The sequence below is a fragment of the Salvelinus sp. IW2-2015 genome, linkage group LG14 (genome assembly GCF_002910315.2).
Source record: "Salvelinus sp. IW2-2015 linkage group LG14, ASM291031v2, whole genome shotgun sequence".
NCBI lineage: Eukaryota > Metazoa > Chordata > Actinopteri > Salmoniformes > Salmonidae > Salvelinus > Salvelinus sp. IW2-2015.
In genome coordinates, this window is record NC_036854.1 from 12,879,603 (window position 1) to 12,907,058 (window position 27,456).

General features: G+C 43.4%; 1 protein-coding gene across 1 annotated transcript in view; it reads right to left on the bottom strand.

The window, feature by feature from the left end:
• The window catches only part of LOC111973418 (solute carrier family 35 member F1), a 118,496-nt gene that overhangs the window by 62,885 nt on the left and 28,155 nt on the right, over positions 1–27,456 (bottom strand). Inside the window, exon 2 of the mRNA XM_024000783.1 lies at positions 4,333–4,508. Coding sequence (XP_023856551.1) covers positions 4,333–4,508 — 176 coding nt within the window. The remainder of the gene's footprint in view (positions 1–4,332; positions 4,509–27,456) is intronic.

Consider the following 27,456-nt stretch of genomic DNA (forward strand, 5'->3'; position numbering starts at 1 on the left):
TAGAACAAGAACCCTCGAACACAAAAGGGAAAATGGCTATATATGATCCCCAATCAGAGACAACGATAAACATCTGCTTCTGATTGGGAACCATATCAGGCCACCATAGACATACAAATACCTAGACCTACAAAACCCCTAGACATACAAAAACCCTAGACAATACAAAAACTAGCATACCCACCCTCGTCACACCCTGACCTAACCAAAATATAAAGAAAACAGAGATATCTAAGGTCAGAGCGTGACAGTAAACAATTGTTGGAAGAATTACTTGTGTCATGCACAAAGTAGATGTCCTAACCGACTTGCCAAAACTATAGTTTGTTAACAAGAAATTTGTGGAGTGATTGAAAAACGAGTTTTAATGACTCCAACCTAAGTGTATGTAAACTTCCGACTTCAACTGTACATAGTCATGGAACACTGGTCACTTTAATAATGGAGCACTGGTCACATCAAATAATGTTTACATTCTGTTTACCCACTTCATATGTATATCAAATCAAAATGTATTGGTCACATACACATGGTTAGCAGATGTTAATGCGAGTGTAGCAAATTGCTTGTGCTTCTAGTTCCAACCGTGCAGTAATATCTAACAAGTAATCTAACAATTTCACAACAACTACCTTATGCACACAAGTGTAAAGGAATGAATAAGAATATGTACATATAAATATATGGATGAGCGATGGCCGAACGGCATAGGCAAGATGCAGTAGGTGGTATAGAGTACAGTATATACATATGAGATGAGTAATGTAGGGTATGTAAACATTATATAAAGTGGCATTGTTTAAAGTGACTAGTGATACATTTATTACATTTTTATTATTAAATTGGCTAGTCAGTATGTTGGCAGCAGCCACTCATTGTTAGTGATGGCTGTTTAACAGTCTGATGGCCTTGAGATAGAAGCTGTTTTTCAGTCTCTCGGTCCCAGCTTTGATGCACCTGTACTGACCTCGCCTTTTGGATGATAGCGGGATGAACAGGCAGTGGCTTGGGTGGTTGTTGTCCTTGATGGTCTTTTTGGCCTTCCTGTGACATCGGGTGGTGTAGGTGTCCTGGAGGGCAGGTAGTTTGCAACCGGTGATGCGTTGTGCAGACCTCACTACCCTCTCGAAAGCCTTACGGTTGTGGGCGGAGCAGTTGCCGTACCAGGCAGTGATACAGCCCGACAGGATGCTCTCGATTGTGCATCTGTAAAAGTTTGTGAGTGTTTTTGGTGACAATCCAAATTTCTTCTGCCTCCTGATATTGAAGAGGCGCTGTTGCACCTTCTTCACCACGCTGTCTGTGTGGATGGACCATTTCAGTTTTTCCGTGATGTGTACGCCGAGGAACTTAAAACTTTACACCTTCTCCACTACTGTCCCGTCGATGTGGATAGGGGGTGCTCCCTCTGCTGTTTCCTGAAGTCCACAATATGTATTCTAGTCAAGGCCTATCCTATTTAACTATTACCGTTCATATTCTTCAGATATACTACATTTTCTATCCATATACTGTCCATATTGTCTACACATCCAATCACATATATACCGTTTATATATATATACAGTACCAGTCAAAAGTATGGACACACCTACTCATTCAAGGGTTTTTCTTTATTTTTACTATTTTCTACATTGTATAATAATAGTGAAGACATCAAAATGATGAAATAACACAAATGGAATCATGTAGTAACCAAAAAAGTGTTTAACAAATCAAAATATATTTTATATTTCAGATTCTTCAAGGTAGACACCCTTTGCCTTGACAGCACCTAGAATGCTTTTCAAATAACAGGTATGCCTTGTTAAACAATCATTTGTGGAATTTCTTTGCTACTTAATATGTTTGAACCAATCAGTTGTGTTGTGACAAGGTAGGGGTAGTATCCATAAGATAGCCCTATTTGGTAAAAGACCAAGTCCATATTATAGCAAGAACAGCTCAAATAAGCAAAGAGAAACGAAACTCCATCCTTACTGTAAGACATGAAGGTCAGTCAATCCGTAAAATTTCAACAACTTTCAAAGTTTCTTCAAGTGCAGTCGCAAAAACCATCAAGCGCTATGATGAAACTGGCTCTCATGAGGACCACCACAGGAAAGGAAGACCCAGAGTTACCTCTGCTGCAGAGGATAAGTTCATTAGAGTTAACTACACCTCAGATAGCAGCCCAAATAAATGCTTCACTGAGTTTAAGTAACAGTCACATCTCAACATCAACTGTTCAGGGGAGACTGCGTGAATCAGGCCTTAATGGTCGAAATCCTGCAAAGAACCCACTACTAAAGGACACCAATAAGAAGAAGAGTTACATGGGCCAAGAAACACGAGCAACGGACATTAGACTGGTGGATATCTGTCCATTGGTCTGAGTCCAAATTTGAGATTTTCGGTTCAAACCACCTAGGTGAACGGATGATCTCCGCACGTGTGGTTCCCACGTGAAGCATGGAGAAGGAGGTGTGATGGTGCTTTTCTGGTGATACTGTCAGTGATTTATTTAGAATTCAATGCACACTTAACCAGCATGGCAACCACAGCATTCTACAGCGATACGCCATCCAAACTGGTTTGAGCTTAGTGGGACTATCATTTGTTTTTCAACAGGACAATGACCCAACACACATCCAGACTGTGTAAGGGCTATTTGATCAAGAAGGAGAGTGATGGAGTGCTGCATTAGATGACCTGGCATCCATAATCACCCGACCTCAACCCAATTGAGATGGTTTGGGATGAGTTGGACCGCAGAGTTAAGGAAAAGTAGTTAACAAGTACTCAGCATATGTGGGAACTCCTGTAAGACTGTTGTAAAAGCTGGTTGAAGCTGGTTGAGAGAATGCCAAGAGTGTGCAAAGCTGTCATAAAGGCAAAGGGAGCTATTTTGAAAAATATAAAATATATTATTTAACACGTTTTTGGTTACCACATGACTCCATATGTGTTATTTCATAATTTTGATGTCTTCATTATTATTCTACAATGTAGAAAATAGTAAAAAATAAAGAGAAACCCTTGAATGAGTAGGTTTGTCCAATTTTTTACTGGTACTGCATATACAGTTGAAGTCTGAAGTTTACATACACTTAGGTTGGAGTCATTAAAACTTGTTTTTCAACCACTCAACCACAGGACATCTACTTTGTGCATGACACAAGTCATTTTTCCAACAATTGTTTACAGACAGATTATTTCATTTATAATTCACTGTATCACAATTCCAGTGGGTCAGAAGTTTACATACACTAAGTTGACTGTGCCTTTAAACAGCTTGGAAGATTTCAGAAGATGATGTCATGGCTTTAGAAGCTTCTGATAGGCTAATTGACATAATTTGAGTCAATTGGCGGTGTACCTGTGGATGTATTTCAAGGCCTACCTTCAAACTCAGTGCCTTTTTGCTTGACATCATAGGAAAAACAAAAGAATTGTAGACCTCCACAAGTCTGGTTCATCCTTGGGAGAAATTTACAAATGCCTGAAGGTACCACGTTCATCTGCCTAAAATAGCATTTGGGGGTTGGGTTTGGGACCAGTTCTTGCGGCAGCTAGTGGGAGTCGGACAGAAAGCCAGCAGGTGTGGGTGGGTGCGGTATGCGGTATGAAAAACTGCGGGAGAGGGATGAATAAATCAGTTAATTCATCTCGAGTATGTTTAACTTCTCCATGCAATCTGTTGTATAAAACCAAATCAGCTCACCGTTCTTCACCTGGAATCTACCATCTACAGTTGTTAGGATAAATATTGTGACAATGGCCACTCAGGGACAACATGCGATGCTGAGAGTAAGTTAGCGAGTAAGTTAGCACTGACACCCCCAGCAGGTGTTCCACTCAGACGGCCTTTCAGTGTGCTCCACACACACACCATACACTCTTACACAACACACACAGTGATAGTTTTTCACAAAGAAACCTGCTGCTTGTTTGAAATGTTCCCTGTGAGCACTCCAAGAGGTCACCTAGAAGGTCAGTAGAGAACAAGAGCTCCTCTCTTCAAACATATCATTCAGAACAAAGATGTTTGTACACAATCCGAGCTGTAAACTGTCTTTAGTTTATACAAGTCCTGTCCTGTCCCATTCATCTCCAGCTCCAATGCCATAAAGCATAGCAAATGTATTACATTATGCAGTAGCTATTGAGGACAGGGGCTTTTACCTTTCCCTTATTGTTGAGAAAGTGATGAGTACACAATATAATATTCATCTAGTAGGATTCAAACTAATCCTGTTATAGTCTCTATTTGCACTCAGGTGTGACCTGAGCAACTGATGCCTGTTGTGTCCAGTTGCATGTGAGTGCGTGCATGTGTGTCCATTGTCATACCTTGCCTAACGGCGAGCGTGGTGGTGTAGACCAGGAACAGTAGGATGTAGTTGAGAAAGCTCTGGAACACTGGCGTGTTGGCGTGGTAGTCATCAGCCAGGTACTTGCTGGTCAGCCCAATGCCACAGATGAGCAGAGACAGGACCTGGCCCAGAGCCAGTGTTACTAGAAGTTCCCTGGAGAGGAGAGACAGGGAAGAAGACATTGTTACTACACACTGGTATTACAGCACAGATACTAAACCACTGACCGGAAAGGGCATTGGAATACAACTAGTGTAGTACAGTACATTCACAGCACTGCATGGCCAGAGAACAGAAGCTCACATGGTCATGTAAAACTCCTGTCCCTAGCTACAACAGCAGATCAACAGGTGTCCCCATCACCCACAGACCCATCTCTGCATCCCACTGACTCCCACAGAGTTGTCACCTTCTAAACTCATTATACTCCAGTCTCTCTAGCAGTGTGAGGCACATCAAGGGCTTCCAGTCTGATTTATATTAGGACAGGATTTACAAACACGCTCCATCAGCCATTGTGACACATGGCCTTGGCTCCTCTCATTCATCAACAGCTGGTTAAGGACACGAAGCTTCCTCACTGAGCTTACTGTACAGTGTTGTACAGAGGATGTGTCTCAAATGACACCCCATTCTCCATAACGTCTCCTCTTCTGGCCAATGACATCCTCCTTTATTCCCATATGCTGCTCTACTTTTTGAAATAAACGCCCTATTCCCTATGGAGCACTTTTTTGGGCCCAGGCCTGAACACACCCAACCTCTCAGGCCACTTGTGGAATCTTTCTATTTGATTGTATTTGTTGTAAAATACAATCGTGGGAGCTGTCAGTCCTGCCTCAGCTGGAAGAAAGAGCTGTCAATCAAGTCTAAACACCCCCCCCCCCCCCCCCCAGAGAAAGCACATACCAAATCAGCCCCATTCGCTGCTGCCACTACACCTACACACTGGCACCGTGACAGGGGAGAACACGCATGTGCACACATACGCTGGAAGAGCCAAATGCAGAGCCACTCCAGCGCAATATCTTTAAATATCTGCATATTCAGTACAGAGCTGTAGTAAAGGACCAACAAACAGGCATACACTCAAGCAAGTCAAGAGATTATTATTTGTTCCATTTACGCTCAGTTCATCTCAAATCTAATTAGTAATGCCTGGGAAATAATAGCAAGTGTGTGTGTGTCCTTATAGAGGAAAAGGTCAAAGGCCAGTGTTTGAAACGAGGTACACAATAATATGACACAAGCACAAACATGAAGAGGTAAACCAGACAGATGCATGGCGAGCTCGGGGAAACCAATTAGATCCAATATTAGCCCTGGAGCCTGGTCTGATCTTTCAGTTGGAGGGAATTAGTATGCAAAGCTTTCAGTGGCACAGACAAGTTATTAACAAACTGAGACTAAACAGTATAAAGGATAAGATAGCCACAACAGTGACCTGACCTGAGTGTTTCCTTTTAGTGAATATTCCAAGGTACTGCTTACGAGACACACTACAGGTGGTTGACAGTATCAAAAGACTATACTTGCTTGTTGTGATATTATTTTCCTTAAAAATCAGCTTAAACTATCTGCAGCATAAAAAAGGACAAACTACAGTTGGTAATTCACTCCTTTCAGACTGGGAAAACCCCTGGCCTTGATGGCATTCCAATATAAATATATCAAACATTTGATTACTTATTGAAATATCCACTACTAGCATGTTTTAATTATTCATATATACATGGTAAACTGTCTGACACACAAAAAGAAGGGCTGATTTCCCTCATTCTGAAGATTCAATTTTGCGATCCAAAGATATTTCCAAAATGTATTGCTCATAGAATTAAAAAGATCTTACCGGATATTATTCATCATGATCAGAAAGGATTCTTAAAAGGAAGATATATTGAAGATAACATTAGACAATTACTATAAATAATTGAAAACTATGAGAATGCAGGGAAACCAGGCATAATCTTTATATGAGATCTTGAGAAAGCCTAAGATAAAGTATGGCTAAAATGTATTTATAAGTACCTGGATTATTTCAACCTTGGAGAATCTTTTATGAGATGGATAAAAGTAATGTATAACACTCCTATATGTAAATTATGAATAATGGTTATTTCTCTGAGAATTTTGAATTGTCAAGAGGTGTAAAACAAGGTTGCCCTCTATCACCATATTTGTTTGTTATGGCCATTGAATTGTTAGCTATAGAAATCAAATCCAATAATACAATTAAGGGGTTAGAAATTAATGGGTTAGAAATAAAGATATCAATGTAAACCGACGATTCAAGTTCTCAAGTCCACAATCTTCAACCATGAACGCTCTTATTGAAGACCGGGATAATTTATCCAGTTTATCTGGATTAAAACCCAACTGTACTGAACAAAAATACAAACCAGAAATGTTCCATACACACAAAAAGCTTATTTCTCTAAAATGTTTCTCAGAAATTAGTTTACATCCCTATTAGTGAGCATTTCTCCTTTGCCAAGAAAAGCCATCCACCTGACAGGTGTGGCATATCAAGAAGCTGATTAAACAGCATGATCATTTCACAGATGCACCTTGTGCTGGGGGCAACAAAAGGCCACTCTAAAATGTGCAGCTTTGTCACACAACACAATGCCACAAATGTCTCAAGTTTTGAGGTAGTGTGCAATTGCCATATCTATTCATGGCTCTACCAACTCCCGGAGAAGTTATGTGAGCAAAAAACATTTTGGGGGGAATTTTAGCAGATGCTCTTATCCAGGCTAACTTACAGTAGTGAGTACATACATTTTCATATTTTTTTCATACTGGTCACCACTGGGGAATCAAACCCACCTGGCGGTGCAACATCCATGCTCTACCAACTGAGCTACACAGGACTAGAGGTCGACCGATTAATCGGAATGGCCGATTAATCATCGGGGCCGATTTCAAGTTTTCATAACAATCGGAAATCGGTATTTTGGGAGCCGATTTGCAGATTTTTTTATATATATAATTTCTTTACACCTTAATTTAATCTTTATTTAACTAGGCAAGTCAGTTAAGAACACATTGTTATTTTCAATGACGGCCTAGGAACGTTCTGCCTCGTTCAGGGGCAGAACGACAGATTTTTAACCTTGTCAGCTCGGGGGATGCAATCTTGCAACCTTACAGTTAACTAGTCCAATGCTCTAACACCTGATTACATTGCACTCCACGAGGAGCCTGCCTGTTACGCAAATGCAGTAAGCTAAGGTAAATTGCTAGCTAGCATTAAACTTATCTTATAAAAAACAATCAATCAATGACTGTCATTGCTCCAATGTGTACTTAACCATAAACATCAATGCCTTTCTTAAAATCAATACACAAGTATATATTTTTAAACCTGCATATTTAGCTATGTGCAATAGTTTGGGCCGCCTGGCTCTTTGCGAACTAATTTGCCAGAATTTTACATAATTATCCTGCAAAATGACCTCCAGCAGGCCACAAATGTGCATGTGTCTGCCTCAACCAGCGGTCAGAAACAGACTCCATGAGGGTGGTATGAGGGCCCGACGTCACAGGTGGGGGTTGTGCTTACAGCCCAACACCGTGCAGGACGTTTGGCATTTGCCAGAGAACACCAAGATTGGCAAATTCGCCACTGGCGCCCTGTGCTCTTCACAGATGAAAGCAGGTTCACACTGAGCACATGAGCACATGTGACAGACGTGACAGAGTCTGGAGACGCGTGGAGAACGTTCTGCTGCCTGCAACATCCTCCAGCATGACCGGTTTGGCGGTGGGTCAGTCATGGTGTGGGGTGGCATTTCTTTGGGGGCCGCACAGCCCTCCATGTGCTCGCCAGAGGTAGCCTGACTGCCATTAGGTACCGAGATGAGATCCTCAGACCCCTTGTGAGACCATATGCTGGTGCGGTTGGCCCTGGGTTCCTCCTAATGCAAGACAATGCTAGACCTCATGTGGCTGGAGTGTGTCAGCAGTTCCTGCAGGAGGAAGGCATTGATGCTATGGACTGGCCTGCCCGTTCCCAGACCTGAATCCAATTGAGCACATCTGGGACATCATGTCTCGCTCCATCCACCAACGCCACGTTGCACCACAGACTGTCCAGGAGTTGGCAGATGCTTTAGTCCAGGTCTGGGAGGAGATCCCTCAGGAGACCATCCGCCACCTCATCAGGAGCATGCCCAGGCGTTGTAGGGAGGTCATACAGGCACGTGGAGGCACACACACTACTGAGCCTCATTTCGACTTGTTTTAAGGACATTACATCAAAGTTGGATCAGCCTGTAGTGTTGTTTTCCACCCACTTTAATTTTGAGTGTGACTCCAAATCCAGACCTCCATGGGTTGATAAATTTGATTTCCATTGATCATTTTTGTGTGATTTTGTTGTCAGCACATTCAACTATGTAAAGAAAAAAGTATTTAATAAGAATATTTCATTCATTCAGATCTAGGATGTGTTATTTTAGTGTTCCCTTTATTTTTTTGAGTAGTGTATATATATATATATCAAATATATTTTTTAAATCGGCCGATTAATCGGTATCGYCTTTTTTTGTCCTCCAATAATCGGTATCGGTATCGGCGTTGAAAAATCATAATCGGTCGACCTCTACACAGGACCACTGGAATGGAAAACCAGATAAAGTTATATTTATAAAATTAATAAAAAAGCATTAAACCTCTCTCTTAAAGCTTCTATTATACTGAAACTGTATCTAAATCCAAACTGGTTTTCCAGTAGGCTACTAAGAGAGGCACATCCGATGTTTAAAAGGGGGCTCTATGATGTCATACAGATGAAAACTATCCATTTCCAGTGGATTGACAATGGAACCCTGTTTAAAGTATCTTGATTTTTAAATGAAGAAACACATAGTCGGCTACAATTCAAATGTTATCCTCCAGAAGAGGCAGAACATACACTACATGACCAAAAGTATGTGAACACCTGCTCATTGAACATCTCATTCCAAAATCATGGGCATTAATATGGATTTGGTCCTCCCTTTGTTGCTATAACAGCCTCCACTCTTTTGGGAAGGCTTTCCACTAGATGTTGGAACATTATTGCGGGGACTTGCTTCAATTCAGCCACAAGACCATTAGTGAGGTCGGTGTCACTGATGTTGGGCGATTAAGCCTGGCTCGAAGTCTACGTTCCAATTCATCCCAAAGGTGTTCGATGGGGTTGAGGTCAGGGTTCTTTACAGGCTAGTCAAGTTCTTCCACACCGATATCAACAAACCACTTCTGTATGGAGGACCTCACTTTGGACATTGTCATGCTGGAAAAGGAAAAAGCCTACTCCAAACTGTTGCCACTAAGTTGGAAGCACAAAATCGTCTAGATTGTCATTGTATGCTGTAGCATTAAGATTTCCCTTCACTGGAACTAAGCGGCCTAGCCCGAGGCATGAAAAACAGTCCCAGATCATTATTCCTCCTCCACCAAATGTTACAGTTGGCACTATGCATTGGGGCAGGTAGCATTCTCCTGGCATCGGCCAAACCCAGATTTAACGTCGATCTGCCAGATTGGGAAACGGTATATGGAGATCGCAGCTACCTATTGTTGTTTAATTTAAAAAAATAAAAAAGACTATACTACTCTGCTAATGACACAACATATATATTAAATATGTTCTATAGGCCTAAGAAACAATGCATATATTGACCAAAAACCCTAAACATCAATTACTTCATGCTCATATCTCTGTGATGAAATACAAAGCATCACAACACTCAGTCTCACCACTCCCTTATCTTGTTTACTATCACTTGATGTTTAATTAGTTTTTCAACTCTTCACGGTTTCCGCGAAGGCGGCATTGATGGGTAATTCTGCGATAACAACATTATCTGATGGAGCAGAGATATCTAACTGCCCTAAGCTTCTCTCTCCCCCTCCCTCTCTGCAGCTAGCCCATTGCAGAGAGTTTATTTTCCCATTTTCTCCCAGACACGTTTAATTACAGCCGTAGACTGTGAGCATCTCTGTGTGGAGCCCAGAGTAATGAGTAGAATCACACCACCCATATTACATTATACACCAATAAATTGCAACAAACAAATCACCTCCTCCGGCATACACATCCCCTCTCTTACACACTCTAATTTGAATCTTCTCCTGCACAATTACTACAGTGCACGGAGTAGTTACAGTCAATCTAAAGTAAACATTGATGCCCCAAACTCTTCTTCGAGATCTAGATTCTACTAGGAGGAGCAGACATATTGATGAATCTGGGACGGTGATGTCATGTTTGTTAGCTTGCATTTTTTAGCTGAGTCATAAAGGGTACATAAACTGCTGTGTTAATCATACTGCACCGCTAGGCCATTAGCAGCTGCTGATGAGGGGATTTCAAGTCATTAAACGAATATTTGCTTAAACCTGTAAATACACAGGTAGGCCTACACGGGACTGAGAGTTACACTCTGAACAAATAGAGCAGTACATACTGTAGAGTATGACGGTACACACACAGTTACTGGCAGAAGTCAAACATAATTCATATCTAAAGCTTAGCTATGATATGGCCAGAAAACGGCGTATTCCATACGTGCATATTTATGCATGGTTTCATTGCGCCAAATACACAGAGGTAGACATTTGCATTTAGATGGAAACCAATTGACTTTCCTCTAAGGCAATCAGAGTCAGGATTGAATATGGATGTATTTTTATTTTTGTCCAATTACTTATTGCTCAAGTAGTATTACCTTAGTCGAGACCTAAATGAATTAGGTTTAAATCACTCAGTTTTCTCCCTCATAGAAAAGAGGCACCAATGTGTTGCTGTGCGTTTTGTTGCTGTGCGTTTTGCTGTGCGTTTTGCTGCCAACTTTACTTTGCTAGCTGACAACTTTACGTTTTTTTGTTTTGTTTTTGTTTTTAATTACCGTTTATATTTTTWGTTTTTTTCCATCGCAACTTTTTTCCCTCATTCAACTTTTTCACTCCGGACGCTTTATCTGGACATGGTTCGTCAACACCTTCAACAGCCGAAGCTAAGTAGTAACATWAACATGATGTCTTCTAATTGCAGTCGCTGTACTCATAATATACAGGAGAACGATCGCCTTACGGCGAGAATAGCTGTGCTACAAGCCCAGCTTCAGACGCAATCGTTAGGCAAGGGTACATTTCCCAGCTGTAGGAAAGGAAGAAACAGCGTCTGTGCCACCAGTAAGTACAGATAGTAACGTTAGTATAAATCCCCCCGCACAGTCCCCGCAGCCGGACAACTTTCTCATGGCTTCTGGAGGGAAATGCTGTTGGAATGCTCAACCGGTGTCGCTCATTCAGCCGACAGAAACTTTCAACCGGTTCTCCCCATATGTAGCGAGTCGGAGTCTGAGTCTGAGTCTCTCTTGTCTCTACTCCTCCCGTTACGGGGTCTGAGACGCCGAAGGCTCCCACCATTAGCTCTGACAAATTGAAAACCCTAGTCATGGCGACTCCATTACCCGCAGTATTAGACTTAAAGCGAATCACCCAGCGATCATACACGTGTTTACCAGGGGGCAGGGCTACCGACGTTAAGGCTAATCTAAAGATGGTGCTGGCTAAAGCTAAATCTGGCGGAGTGTAGAGAGTATAGAGAATTGTTATCCACGTCGGCACCAACGATGTTAGGATGAAACAGTCAGAGTCACCAAGTGCAACATAGCTTCAGCGTGAATCAGCTAGAAAGATGTGTCGGCATCGAGTAATTGTCTCTGGCCCCTCCCAGTTAGGGGGAGTGACGAGCTCTACAGCAGAGTCTCAGCACTCAATCGCTGGTTGAAAACTGTTTTCTGCCCCTCCCAAAAGATAGAATTTGTAGATAATTTGCCCTCTTTCTGGGACTCACCCACAAACAGGACCAAGCCTGACCTGCTGAGGAGTGACGGACTCCATCCTAGCTGGAGGTGCTCTCATCTTATCTACCAACATAGACAGGGCTCTAACTCCTTAGCCCCACAATGAAATAGGGTGCAGGCCAGGCAGCAGGCTGTTGCCAACCTGCCAGCTTAGTGGAGTCTGCCAATAGCACAGTCAGTGTAGTCAGCTCAGCCATACCCATTGAGACTGTGTCTGTGCCTCGACCTAGGTTGGGCAAAACTAAACATGGCGGTGTTCGCCTTAGCAATCTTATTAGGATAAAGACCTCCTCCATTCCTGCCATCATTGAAAGAGATCGTGATACCTCACATCTCAAAATAGGGTTACTTAATGTTAGATCCCTCACTTCAAAGGCAGTCATAGTCAATGAACTAATCACTGATCATAATCTTGATGTGATTGGCCTGACTGAAACATGGCTTAAGCCTGATGAATTTACTGTGTTAAATGAGGCCTCACCTCCTGGTTACACTAGTGACCAATATCCCCGTGCATCCCGCAAAGGCGGAGGTGTTGCTAACATTTACGATAGCAAATTTCAATTTACAAAAAAAAAAATGGCGTTTCGTCTTTTGAGCTTCTAGTCATGAAATCTATTGCAGCCTACTCAACACTCTTTTATAGCTACTGTTACAGGCCTCCTGGGCCATATACAGCGTTCCTCTCTGAGTTTCCTGAATTCCTATCAGACCTTGTAGTCATAGCAGATCAATTCTAATTTTTGGTGATTTTAATATTCACATGGAAAGTCCACAGACCCACTCCAAAAGTCTTTCGGAGCCATTATCGACTCAGTGGTTTTGTCCAACATGTCTCTGGACCTACTCACTGCCACAGTCATACTCTGGACCTAGTTTTGTCCCATGGAATAAATGTTGTAGATCTTAATGTTTTTCCACATAATCCTGGACTATCGGACCACCATTTTATTACGTTTGCAATCGCAACAAATAATCTGCTCAGAACCCCAACCAAGGAGCATCAAAAGTCGTGCTATAAATTCTCAGACAACACAAAAATTCCTTGATGCCCTTCCAGACTCCTTCTGCCTACCCAAGGACGTCAGAGGACAAAAATCAGTTAACCACCTAACTGAGGAACTCAATTTAACCTTGCGCAATACCCTAGATGCAGTTGCACCCCAAAAACGAAAAACATTGTTCATAAGAAACTAGCTCCCTGGTATACAGAAAATACCCGAGCTTTGAAGCAGCTTCCAGGAAATTGGAACGGAAATGGCGCCACACCCAAACTGGAAGTCTTCCGACTAGCTTGGAAAGACAGTACCGTGCAGTACCGAAGAGCCCTCACTGCTGCTCGCTCATCCTACTTTTCCAACTTAATCGAGGAAAATAAGAACAATCCAAAATGTCTTTTTGATACTGTTGCGAAACTAACTAAAAAGCAGCATTCCCCAAGAGAGGATGGCTTCACTTCAGCAGTAATAAATTCATGAACTTCTTTGAGGAAAAGATCATGACCATTAAGAAGCAAATTACGGACTCCTCTTTGAATCTGCGTATTCCTCCAGGGCTTAGCTGTCCTGGATCTGCACAGCTCTGCGAGGGCCTGGGATCGGGAGAGACACTTAAGTGTTTTAGTACTATATCTCTTGACACATGATGAAAATAATCATGCCTCTAAACCTTCAAGCTGCATACTGGATCCTATTCCTACTAAACTGCTGAAGGAGCTGCTTCCTGTGCTTGGCCCTCCTATGTTGAACATAATAAACAGCTCTCTATCCACCGGATGTGTACCAAACTCACTAAAATGGCAGTGATAAAGCCTCTCTTGAAAAAGCCAAACCTTGACCCGGAAATATAAAAAACTATCGGCCTATATCGAATCTTCCATTCCTCTCAAAGATTTTAGAAAAAGCTGTTGCGCAGCAACTCACTGCCTTTCTGAAGACAAATAATGTATACGAAATGCTTTCAGTCTGGTTTTAGACCCCATCATAGCACTGAGACTGCACTTGTGAAGGTGTAAATGACCTTTAATGGCGGTCAGACCGAGGCTCTGCATCTGTCCTCGTGCTACTAGACCTTAGTGCTGCCTTTGACACCATCGATCACCACATTCTTTGGAGAGACTGGAAACCCAAATTGGTCTACACGGACAAGTTCTGGCCTGGTTTAGATCTTACCTGTCGGAAAGATACAGTTTGTCTCTGGAATGGTCTGTCTCTGACAAATCAACTGTACATTTCGGTGTTCCTCAAGGTTCCGTTTTAGGACCACTATTTTTTCAATATATATTTACCTCTTGGGGATGTATTCGAAAACATAATGTTAACTTTCACTGCTATGCGGATGACACACAGCTGTACATTTCAATGAAACATGGTGAAGCCCCAAAATTGCCCCGCTAGAAGCCTGTGTTTCAGACATAAGGAAGTGGATGGCTGAAAACTTTCTACTTTTAAACTCGGACAAAACAGAGATGCTTGTTCTAGGTCCAAGAAACAAAGAGATCTTCTGTTAAATTGACAATTCATCTTGATGTTGGAAAGTCGTCTCAAATAAAACTTTAAGGACCTCGGCGTTACTCTTGACCCTGATCTCTCTTTTGACGAACATATCAAGACTGTTTCAAGGACAGCTTTTTTCCATCTACGTAACATTGCAAAAATCAGAAATTTTCTGTCCAAAAATGATGCAGAAAAATTAATCCATGCATTGTTTACTTCTAGGTTAGACTACTGCAATGCTCTACTTTCCGGCTACCCGGATAAAGCACTAAATAAACTTCAGTTAGTGCTAAATACGGCTGCTAGAATCCTGACTAGAACCAAGAAATTTGATCATATTACTCCAGTGCTAGCTTCCCTACACTGGCTTCCTGTTAAGGCAAGGGCTGATTTCAAGGTTTTACTGTTAACCTATAAAGCGTTACATGGGCTTGCTCCTACCTATCTTTCCGAGTTGGTCCTGCCGTACATACCAATACGTACGCTATGGTCACAAGACGCAGGCCTCCTAATGTCCCTAGAATTTCTAAGCAAACAGCGGGAGGCAGGGCTTTCTCCTATAGATCTCCATTTTTATGGAACAGTCTGCCTACCCATGTGAGAGACGCAGACTCGGTCTCAACCTTTAAGTCTTTACTGAAGACTTATCTCTTCAGTAGGTCATATGATTGAGTGTAGCCTGGCCCAGGAGTGTGAAGGTGAACGGAAAGGCTCTGGAGCAACGAACCGCCCTTGCTGTCTCTGCCAGGCCGGTTCCCCTCTCTCCACTGGGATTCTCTGCCTCTAACCCTGTTACAGGGGCTGAGTCACTGGCTTGCTGGTGCTCTTTCATGCCGTCCCTAGGAGGGGTGCGTCACTTGAGTGGTTGAGTTACTGACGTGATCTTCCTGTCTGGGTTGGCGCCCCCCTTGGTTTGTGCTGTGGTGGAGACCTTTGTGGGCTATACTCGGCCTTGTCTCAGGATTGTAAGTTGGTGGTTGAGGATTTCCCTCTAGTGGTGCGGGGGCGTGCTTTGGCAAAGTGGGTGGGGTTATATCCTTCCTATTTGGCCCGTTCCGGGGGTTTCTTCGGATGGGGCCACAGTGTCTCCTGACCCTCCTGTCTCAGCCTCCAGTATTTATGCGCAGAGTTTGTGCGGGGGGCTAGGGTCAGTTGGTTACCTGGAGTACTTCTCCTGTCTATCCAGTGTCCTGTGTGAATTTAAGTATGCTCTTCTAATTCTCTCGTTCTCTCTTTCTCTCTGAGAACCTGAGCCCTAGGACCATACGTCAGGACTACCGGGCATGATGACACCTTGCTGTCCCCAGTCCGCCTGGCCTTGCTGCTATTCCAGTTTCAACTGTTCTGCCTGTGGTTACGGAACCCCTACCTGTCCCAGACCTGCTGTTTCAACTCTTAATGATCGGCTATGAAAAGCCAACTGAGATTTATTCCTGATTATTATTGACCATGCTTGTCATTTATGAACATTTTGAAAATCTTGGCTCTCTCTATTTTCTCCTTCTCTCTTTCTTTCTCTCGGAGGACCTGAGCCCTAGGACCATACGTCGGGACTACCGGCCGTGGTGACTCCTTGCTGTCCCAGTCCGCCTGGCCTTGCTGCTATTCCAGTTTCAACGTTCTGCCTGCGGTTATGGAACCCCTACCTGTCCCAGACCTGCTGTTTTCAACTCTTAATGATCGGCTATGAAAAGCCAACTGAGATTTATTCCTGATATTATTTGACCATGCTTGTCATTTATGGAAATTTTGAAAATCTTGGCTCTCTCTAATTTTCTCCTTCTCTCTCTTCTTCTCTCGGAGGACCTGGGCCCTAGGACCATGCGTCGGGACTGCCGCCCGTGGTGACTCCTTGCTGTCCCCAGTCCGCCTGGCCTTGCTGCTATTCCAGTTTCAGCTGTTCTGCCTGCGGTTATGGAACCGCCACCTGTCCCAGACCTGTTGTTTTTCAACTCTTGATGATCGGCTATGAAAAGCCAACTGAAAATTATTCATGATTATTATTTGACCATGCTTGTCACTTATGAACATTTTTGAACATCTTGGCATAGTTCTGTTAGAATCTCCACCCGGCACAGCCAGAAGAGGACTGGCCACCCCTCATAGCCTGGTTCCTCTCTAGGTTTCTTCCTAGGTTTTGGCCTTTCTAGGGAGTTTTTCCTAGCCACCGTGCTTCTACACCTGCATTACTAGCTGTTTGGGGTTTTAGGCTGGGTGTCTGTACAGCACTTCGAGATATTAGCTGATGTACGAAGGGCTATATAAAATAAAATTGATTGATTGATTGAATGTACCAAGTCCATATCCCTCTCAACATATTCTCTAGGAGCCCCGTGTTCCCCTTTACATTCCTCTCTACAAACATAGTCCCTACTCCCGACAGAAGCAAAATCATCCTTGAGAAACAACCACGAGCATCGCAAGTCCTTGAATAGCGAAACAAACATTGATTTCAACTCTACGCACAAAGATTACTTTTAACAATTTACACTGAACATTTTGCAAAAACACATTTATTGGAAGAACGGTGGAGATGCAAAGTTTGGTAACAGAATTTTGGTAAAATCCCCCAAAATTATGTGACCACGTTTTCCCCAAACTCTTAAATATCTATTCCGAATTAGGATTCAAAGATCTCTGCAGAAGAATGGGGTGTCAGCTATGACACCTTGAGTTTGAAATAAATATATTTTGGTTATTGAACTACGGTAAGTGAAGTGGATTTACACCCGTTAACAGAACTGCGGTAACGGAATTTCATCATAGAAATGCATAATTATGGATATCAATGTCATTCTCTTCATGGTGATGTATCCTAAATAGGTACACAAATGTACCATTTCTAATCTACATTATAAACTGGGTGTTTTGAGCCCTGAATGCTGATTGGCTGACAGCCGTGGTATATCACGAGTGTGACAAAACATTTATTTTTTACTACTCTAATTACATTGGTAAACAGTTTGTAATAACAATAAGGCACCTTCTTATGCACCCGCGTTGCATCGTGCATAATAACAGCCCTTAGCCGTGGTATATTGGCTATATACCACACCCCCTTGGGCCTTATTGCTTAAGTATAGACCAGGACTGTACTATACTATATTGAACTACACTCTACTTTTCTTTACTGTAGAGGTCTTCACGGGTCCAAAAAGTCAGACCATTCCGAAATGGATCCGTGGCTTTCCCACCCGACCAGATAACCCGTTCCGAAAAGAGCCACGGAAAAAGAGAAAGAAATTTCAGACCGGGTGCTGCCAGTGCCATCAATAAACAAGCGATATTGGCCAAACAATCTAGTTACGTGTCCTTACAAACTACCTATAACAAATTACGATGTGTAGCATATACAAAACTTTATAACCTACTGTTTTATTGGTTTTTACTTTCCTAAAACAATAATTGTCCACATCACGGTTCAACTGTCGGAGATTTGAGCACTAAATGCATCAGTGCACTGCAAGCTAATTGCCTAAAGTCTAAGTGTCCACTGTATGATATGACTATTTCAAATATAAAAGGAAGAGAAGCTTATGCCAACCCCAGAGTGACCGAGAGAAAGATAGAGATATGCCAGCGCCATGTTACCAACACCGACATGCATTTCTTTATACTTGTCAGGCTACTACTGCTATACAGATACAGTGCATTCGGAAAGTATTCAGACCCCTTCACCTTTTCCACATTTTGTTATGTTACAGCCTTATTCTAAAATGTTTTAAAAACAGAAATATCACATTTACATAAGTATTCAGACCCTTTACTCAGTACTTTGTTGAAGCACCTTTGGCAGCGATTACAGCCACTGAAAAACATTCCCATGATATCCTTCCCCAGGTCTGTTCCTTGACACAATCCTGTCTCGGCGCTCTATGGACAATTCCTTCGACCTCATGACTTGGTTTTTGCTCTGATTTGCACTGTCAACTGTGGGACCTTATATAGACAGGTGTGTGCCTTTCCAAATCATGTCCAATCAATTGAATTTACCACAGGTGGACTCAGTAAAGGCAGTAAAGCAGTCCCAAACCATGACGCTCCCTCCACCATACTTTAAGGTTCGGATGAGGTTTTGATGTTTGTGTGCTGTGCCTTTTTTTCTCCACACATAGTGTTGTGTGTTCCTTCCAAACAACTCAACTTTAGTTTTATCTGTCCACAGAATATTTTGCCAGTAGCGCTGTGGAACATCCAGGTGCTCTTTTGTGAACTTCAGACGTGCAGCAATGTGTTTTTTGGACAGCAATGGGTTCTTCCGTGGTGTCCTCCCATGAACACCATTCTTGTTTAGTGTTTTACGTATCGTAGACTCGTCAACAGAGATGTTAGCATGTTACAGAGATTTCTGTAAGTCTTTAGCCGACACTCTAGGACTCCTCTTAAACTCATTGAGCATTCTGCGCTGTGCTCTTGCAGTTATCTTTGCAGGACGGCCACTCCTAGGGACAGTAGCAACAGTGCTGAACTTTCTCCATTTACAGACAATTTGTCTTACTGTGGACTGATGAACATCAAAGCTTTTAGAGATACTTTTGTAACCCTTTCCAGCTTTATGCAAGGCAACAATACTTAATCTTAGGTCTTCTGAGATCTCTTTTGTTCGAGGCATGGTTCACATCAGGCAATGCTTCTTGTGAATAGCAAACTCAAATTTTGTAAATGTTTTTTTTATAGGGAGGGCATCTCTAACCAACATATCCAATCTCGTCTCATTGATTGGACTCTAGGTTAGCTGACTCCTGACTCCAATTAGCTTTTGAAGAAGTCATTAGCCTAGGGGTTCACATACTTTTTCCAACCTACACTGTGAATGTTTAAATGATGTATTCAATATAGACAAGAAAACTACAATAATTTGTGTGTTATTAGTTTAAGCACACTGTGTTTGTCCATGACAAATTTATGCAGAATTCCAGGTAATTCCAAAGGGTTCACATACTTTTTCTTGCCACTGTATGTAAAGAACTGGTGTAGATGCTTAAATAGGCCTACAATAATAATAATATACAATAATAATAATGATAAAACAAATTATAATAAATATGATACAAATATAAATATGCACCAACATTCTTCTCATCGTTGTCCTCTAAAACTTGTCCCTGAGGACATTCCCCTTGTAGGCTTCTTTTCACTTACTCTTTCTCCTCTAACTTTCATTTTACTTCAATGAAAAAGGCCTCCATCTTCGCAATCAACAGAAGCCTTGTTCGGTTGAGGCTCCTTTCACTCGCTCTTTCTCGCCTCAACAGCAGGCACACGTGACGTGAGCAGCCGGAACCAGTTTCAGCTGGACATAAGCTATACGTTTTATTGAATTGAAATTGGCTGACACATATCACAAGCTCACGCAGTTCTCATAGTCTTTCACACATTAAATGAATAGAGGACGGGTCCAAATCGGGTCCAGTCAATAAATTAATTTTAATAGCACATACCCGAGACTCGTGGTAATTATATCAGGACTCGTAGGTCGGATCTTGTATTTTTGGGTCTGTTGGACCCGTGAAGACCACTACTGTACTGTACTCTACTGTACTGTCTAAAATTGTGGAACATAGATGTCTATGATTGGTTCAGATTTGGACCGATCCGGACTGGCCCAAATCTGAACCAATCACAGTGGACGTAACAGGACCAAAAAACTACTTCTGTGGACGTTGAAATGAAGGCCAGGGCACACTGACCAAATTTCAAATACTTTTCAACGTCCATGGCTGTCCGGTGTTGGTCGGTACTCAGTGAGTGAGGATGCTGGTTACACTAAATGGAAAGAGAGGGGGCTCATGGGTAGGTGTCAGTAAGAGCCGGGAGAGGTGGCATTAACTGGAGAATGAAGCGAGAGAGAGAGGGAGGGGTTGTCCAGACTTTTCCCACTATTTCTTTGACCACCAGACAACAGTAAGAGAACCAAAACAGTAATTAGCTGAACATAACAATATGCCAGTGGAAGGGAGGACAGTAGCAGGTGACCAAACTGTGGTTTGTGACTACTATGATTTAAATTGTAGCCAAATCATTTGCAGAAATTCCATTACCGATTTTCGGGAAGATTCTGTTACCGATTTGGTTACCGGTTTTAATAATTTAATAATTCATATCAGTAAACACACTATAACTAATTAATAGGTCTACCTTTACTTGTTACTTCTGTGAACGTTCATTATCCTCCCTCCTCATGGGGGGGAGAAATTAGAAAAAATCTTCAAGACGTGGGTTTTTGGTAATGGAATTTCAAGGCACAAGGCAGTGTTTCTTAAACTTACAGAAGGCAGACATTTTTTTCCTGAACTAAATATAAGTGTTGGTATTAGTTGGCAGGGGTCTTTACTTCAACATTATTGTGTTTTGAAGTATTTCTAATACATTTTAAGACTATTTGATGTAGATATTTTCAACGAGCCCTTTTCCATCTGCTTGACAACAAATCAAAGCCCTTGTTTATTAAACATTTTAGGATGGAAAATGGTTGAACAATTTCTATACTGTACGTCTTAATTCCTAAAAAAAATATAGACTTATCTTTCTTTTCACACCCAATAAGACATGGAAATGACCAACTATGATCACACAGACGAGTGAGGTAGAAAAATGTGGCCAACATAGATAAAGTGTTATACAGTCTATGCTGGGCAATGCCAAATATATAATATATAATCCAGATATAATTGTAATGCTGTAAAAACATAGTGGCAGCTAGAAAGATCAGGAAGTCCATTTCACAAAATATGTGAGCAACTTCCATTTCCAACCATTTTCTGGTTATAGCATGACTACCTGTATCCGCAGTGCTAGGAGCGAGCCATGGCGAGTGGTGGTAGTGGGAGCATGCTGCTCTTCTCAAGGACAGGGCAGAGAGCTCTAGTCCAACTGACCATCTTTTGAGAAGGGGATGAAAATAACAAAGGACAATAAGGAAGCCTAGAGGACACACTTAATCAGCTAAGTTAGCCAGATATGAGAGGGAGGCATGGGATCACAATATACGAAAGGGAAAACTCAGGAAGCTACGGCTGCTTCTACACCCAAAAGCAGTGTTAGAGAGTTTTAAAGAGCGACTGCCTTTAAAAAGCAACAAATCCCTTGTAAAACGACCGATGTGGCATCGATATGAGTCCGAAAAATTCTAGTGTCAAATTTGACCACAAAGTTAAATAGGATAATTTTGGTCATAAAGTCAGTCTCGTCAAAGACTGAGTTTGGAACATCCGTGCGTACCAACAGGTAAATGAAGGTTGGATTTTGATTTTAGGATGTCCCTTTGCCCACTAACATGGGGTGAACAACTGCAGTGATCGCTCTGTATCCAATAGCATAGACAGTGATACAGACCTCCGACTGTTTACATAAGGCAACATGTCACACCTTTTTTTACTTGAGAAATACCGCACCAGACACCTTAGTTAGATGTCAAATTGCAAAACTAAAACATCCAATGAGTAGCAGAAAAATCAAATAATTTCAATGTTTTGTGTTCTGACAATGACCCTGTCTGCGTTACAAAGATGAGTCCAAGAGCATATGAAAGAAATAAAAAGTAGTCATTTCAGATGGATTTGATGGAACGGTATGAGACTACAAAGGAAGGAGGTCAGGGCCATTTGAAAATGATTGCTATTGAATGAAATCCCATCTAATATTCAGCAAAACATTATGTTTCTGTGAAATGTTATTACGAGAGGGTGCATGTCATTAAGAAAATAGCTACAACTTCAAAAACAACACCAAAAGTTGTAGATTTGGTTGCCTCTTAAAAACAGCAATTACACTCAAAGATTAAATCACGGGTAATTATGGAGAGAATGGGCATTTCAAGTGATTCACCCTGGCTTTTAATTTTCCATGAATCAAATTTAGAGGTAACAAAAGTTCATTACTGTGCACCTCCAGCCCCAGAGAAGCCCCCAACCCTAACTCCATCCCAGAGAAGCCTCCAGCACCAGCCCTATCCCAGAGAAGCCTCCAGCACCAGCCCTATCCCAGAGAAGCCTCCAGCACCAGCCCTATCCCAGAGAAGCCTCCAGCACCAGCCCAATCCCAGAGAAAGCCTCCAGCACCAGCCCTATCCCAGAGGAAGCCTCCAGCACCAGCCCTATCCAGAGAAGCCTCCAGCAACCAAGCCCTATCCCAGAGAAGCCTCCACACCAGCCATCCCAAAGAATCCTCCAGCACCAGCCCTATCCCAGAGAATCCTCCAGCACCAGCCCTATCCAGAGGAATCCTCCAGCACCAGCCCTATCCCAGAGAATCCTCCAGCACCAGCCCTATCCAGAGAAGCGCCCCAGGACAAGCCCTATCCCAGAGAAGCCCAGCACCAGCCCTATCCCAGAGAATCCTCCAGCACCACCCTATCCAAGAGAATCTTCCAGCACCAGCCCTATCCCAGAGAATCCTCCAGCACCAGCCCTACCCAGAGAATTCTCCAGCACCAGCCCTATCCAGAGAAGCCCCCAGGACAAGCCCTATCCCAGAGAAGCCTCCAGCACCAGCCCTATCCAGAGAACCCTCCAGCACCAGCCCTATCCCAGAGAATTTCCAGCACCAGCCCTATCCCAGAGAATCCTCCAGCACCAGCCCTATCCCAGAGAACCCCAGGACAAGCCCATCCCAGAGAACCTCCAGCACCAGCCCTATCCAGAGAAGCCTCCAGCACCAGCCCTATCCCAGAGAATCCTCCACACCAGCCCTATCCCAGAGAATCCTCCAGCACCAGCCCTATCCCAGAGAATCCTCCAGCACCAGCCCTATCCCAGAGAAGCCCCCAGGACAAGCCTATCCAGAGAAGCCTCCAGCACCAGCCATATCCCAGAGAAGCCTCCAGCCCCAGCCCTATCCCAGAGAAGCCTCCAGCACCAGCCCTATCCCAGAGAAGCCTCCAGCACCAGCCATATCCCAGAGAAGCCTCCATCACCAGCCATATCCCAGAGAAGCCTCCAGCACCAGCCATATCCCAGAGAAGCCTCCATCCCCAGACCAGCTGCAACCCTAGCCCACCCCAACCCCAGGCCTGAGGGACACGGGTGTTCGGGGGCTGACACTGAGAGGAGAGGAGAGGATTTCCGGAGACACCTGAAACCCCACCTCTTTAAGGAATACCTAGGATAGGATAAAGTAATCCTTCTAACCCCCCCCCCCCCCCCCCCCCCTTAAAAGAGTTAGATGCACTATGTGCTAAAGTGGTTGTTCCACTGGATATCATAAGGTGAATGCACCAATTTGTAAGTCGCTCTGGATAAGAGCGTCTGCTAAATGACTTAAATGTAAATGTAAATGTGAGAGACGCTGTGTTTACAACCATTGATTTTCCTCTCACCATCCCTCCCTCACTCCCTCTCCTCCAAATCCAGGCCTCTCACCATCAGGGATGTGTGTGTCCGCCACCCTCCACTTTCCCTATCTTCCACTCTCCATTCTCAAAGCCGAATCAAACACCATTTCCCCCCAAATTACTCCAGTCTGCTTCGATCGGGATCAGCGTGATGACCTACAACGGCTCCATCTTCTTCCAGGAGTAAATATACATTGAGGCCTAATTTAATTCACTCCCGTTTGAGACGGGCAGAGAGAGTGGCTCCTTCTCAGTAGACACTCTGCCTCACTCTGCAGAATACTGAGACACCTCCACCTCCACAGCAGGAGACGGAGAGAGAGAGAGATGGATGGGAAAGGAAAGAGATAGAGAGAGATTGGGAAAGGGTTGGAGAGATGAAAAGAGAGAAAGGGATGAAATTAAAAGGAAATAAAAAGGTATGCAGCGATAAAGAGAAACACAGGAGAAGAGTGATTGTACTTTGTACAGATTTCAATCACTGTTTGCAGTGGCATGATAGCAAGTAGCATCCCAGTAAATGCCATAGATTTTTTTACTCTGCAGTGTTCCCAGTTATGTTCCGTCTCATTTCTACAGCTCACAATCAATAAAAGGAAGTTAGTGCCCGGGCACCAGCAGATACTGCAGGAAAGGTAGAGAGGAGCAATAAAATGACTGAGTGAGAGAGAGAGAGCCATCCTCCTGGGGATGAAAGGAGGGAGTGTGCTACACCTCCACAATTTAGCCCCCCTGCTCCAGCTCTGGTACCCAGGAAGGTGTCCTCAGAGCGGGGTATCTCACATCCACCACAGCGGCTACAGCATGGGTGTCACCGCAGACACGTCTAAAACTGAATTATACAGGGGGGGGGGACGTGAACAATGGTTTAATCAGAACTAGGTCACCTCCCACTGGAGACTGCCAGCTTACTCCATTCTCATTTGCACAGATAAATGTTTCTGGGAACAAAACTGCATTCAATGGACTTGCATAATGGATGGGTAAATACCATATGAAGCAGATGATAGTTCTGTGCTAGCTGTGCTACAGTAGCAGCAGCTCCCTTATGGCTGCTTGCCATTTCCCTGCCTGGCTGTCCAGGGTGGGGCTGGGGAGCAGAGCAGACAGGGAAAGGGAAAGGGGAATACCTAGTCAGTTGTACAACTGAATGCCTTCAACTGAAATGTGTCGGCTGGGGTGGGGTGGGGTAAGGGTGGCAGTAGAGGGTACCATCTGGCCAGCAGCAGAAAGACCCCTAGGGAGAGGCCTGGTCCACACCCTTACAACTTGCCCCCTACACACACACACACACACACACACACACACACACACACACACACACACACACACACACACATACACACACACAGTGTAGGTCAGCGAGTGGTGATTATCTAAGGAGATAATGACTGTGCTAAACACACACTGATGGTGCTGTGACCTGTCCTGTCTGCACTGCTGTCTGGGCTCCCTGTGATGAAGAGACTCCTTGAGTCCTTGGTCCAGCTCCTTACACTGGTGACTCACTCTCTGTCCCTCTCCACCTCTCTCACTCTCTCTCTAATTACATCGCTAACCCTTCTAAAAAACCTTTCTCGGCATCATGGCGTTGTGTTTCATGTCTGCTCATCATCAAGCTGGAGGCCCTGGGTCTCAACCCCGCCCTGTGCAACTGGGTCCTGGACTTTCTGATGGGCCGCCCCCAGGTGGTGAAGGTAGGAAATAACATCTCCACTTCGCTGACCCTCAACACTGGGGCCCCACAAGAGTGTGTGCCCAGCCCTCTCCTGTACTCCCTGTTCACCCATGACTGCGTGGCCATGAACGTCTCCAACTCAATCATCAAGTTTGCAAACAACACAACAGTAGTGGGCTTGATTACCAACAACGACGAGACAGCCTACAGGGAGGAGGTGAGGGCACTCAGAGTGTGGTTTCAGGAAAACAACCTCTCACTCAATGTCAACAAAACAAAGGAGATGATCGTGGACTTCAGGAAACAGCAGAGGGAGCAGCCCCCTATCCACATCGAAAGGACAGCAGTGGAGAAGGTGGAAAGTTTTAAGTTCCTGGGCGTACACATCACAGACAAACTGAAATGGTCCACCCACATAGGAGGCTGAAGAAATTTGGCTTGTCACCCAAAACCCTGACAAACTTTTACAGATGCACAATTGAGAGCATCCTGTCGGGCTGTATCACAGCCTGGTACGGCAACTGCACCGCCCTCAACCGCAAGACTCTCCAGAGGGTGGTGCGGTCTGCACAACGCATCACCGGGGGCAAACTACCTGTCCTCCAGGACAACTACACCACCCGATGTCACAGGAAGGCCAAAAAGATCATCAAGGCAATAACCACCCGAGCCACTGCCTGTTCACCCCGCTTCCATCCAGAAGGCGAGGTCAGTACAGGTGCATCAAAGCGGGGACCGAGAGACTGAAAAACAGCTTCTATCTCAAGGCCATCAGACTGCTAAACAGCAATCACTAATTCAGAGAGCCTGCTGCCTACATTGAGACCCAATCACCGGACACTAATAAATGGATCACTAGTCACTTTAAACAAAGCCACTTTAAATAATGCCACTTTAATAATATTTACATATCTTACATTACTCATATCACATGTATATACTGTATTTTATACCATCTACTGCACCTTGCCTATACCACTCGGCCATCGCTCATCCATATACTTATACGTACATATTCTCATTCACCCCTTTAGATGTGTGTGTATTAGGTAGTTGTTGGGGAATTGTTAGATATTACTGCACCATCGGAACTAGAAGCACAAGCATTTCGCTACACTCGCATTAACATTTGCTAACCATGTGTACGTGACCAATGACATTTGATTTGACTTAAATACCGCTTACTCAATAGATTTAATTCAACCCTTCAATGCATGGTGAGAATAATGTGTGGTTAAAAAATGGAATGTGAGCCTGTGGCTGATGTCTTTGATAAGAGAGACCTATGTTCCTCTCTCCTGTTCCTAGGAGTGCATGGGCCTCTCTACCTCAGTAGGGTATCAGTCATGCTTACAGTAGCTATGTGTCAGAGGACTGTATGCCTTATTTAACTAATTCACTGTGTGGGGGATTAAGAAACTGAAAAGTGAATTTGACCAGAAAAGAGACAGAGGTTGAGTCACAGTGTGGCCATTTTAATGATCACAATTCCCTTAAGATTAAACAGGGTAATACTGTAGCATGTACTCCGAGAGTAAAAGTCAGCCAACTTTAACTCACAATGACTTTTAAGAGGAAATAGACTTGTTGATTGTGACAAGATTTGGTTATTTATGTCCAATAACATATAACCACCTCTGACTATGTAACGATGAATTGCATCTAGCTGAATCCTGTTCTGCTCATCAAACAGTAAACTGAACTCACACTAACTTTTTCACAGCTCATCACATTA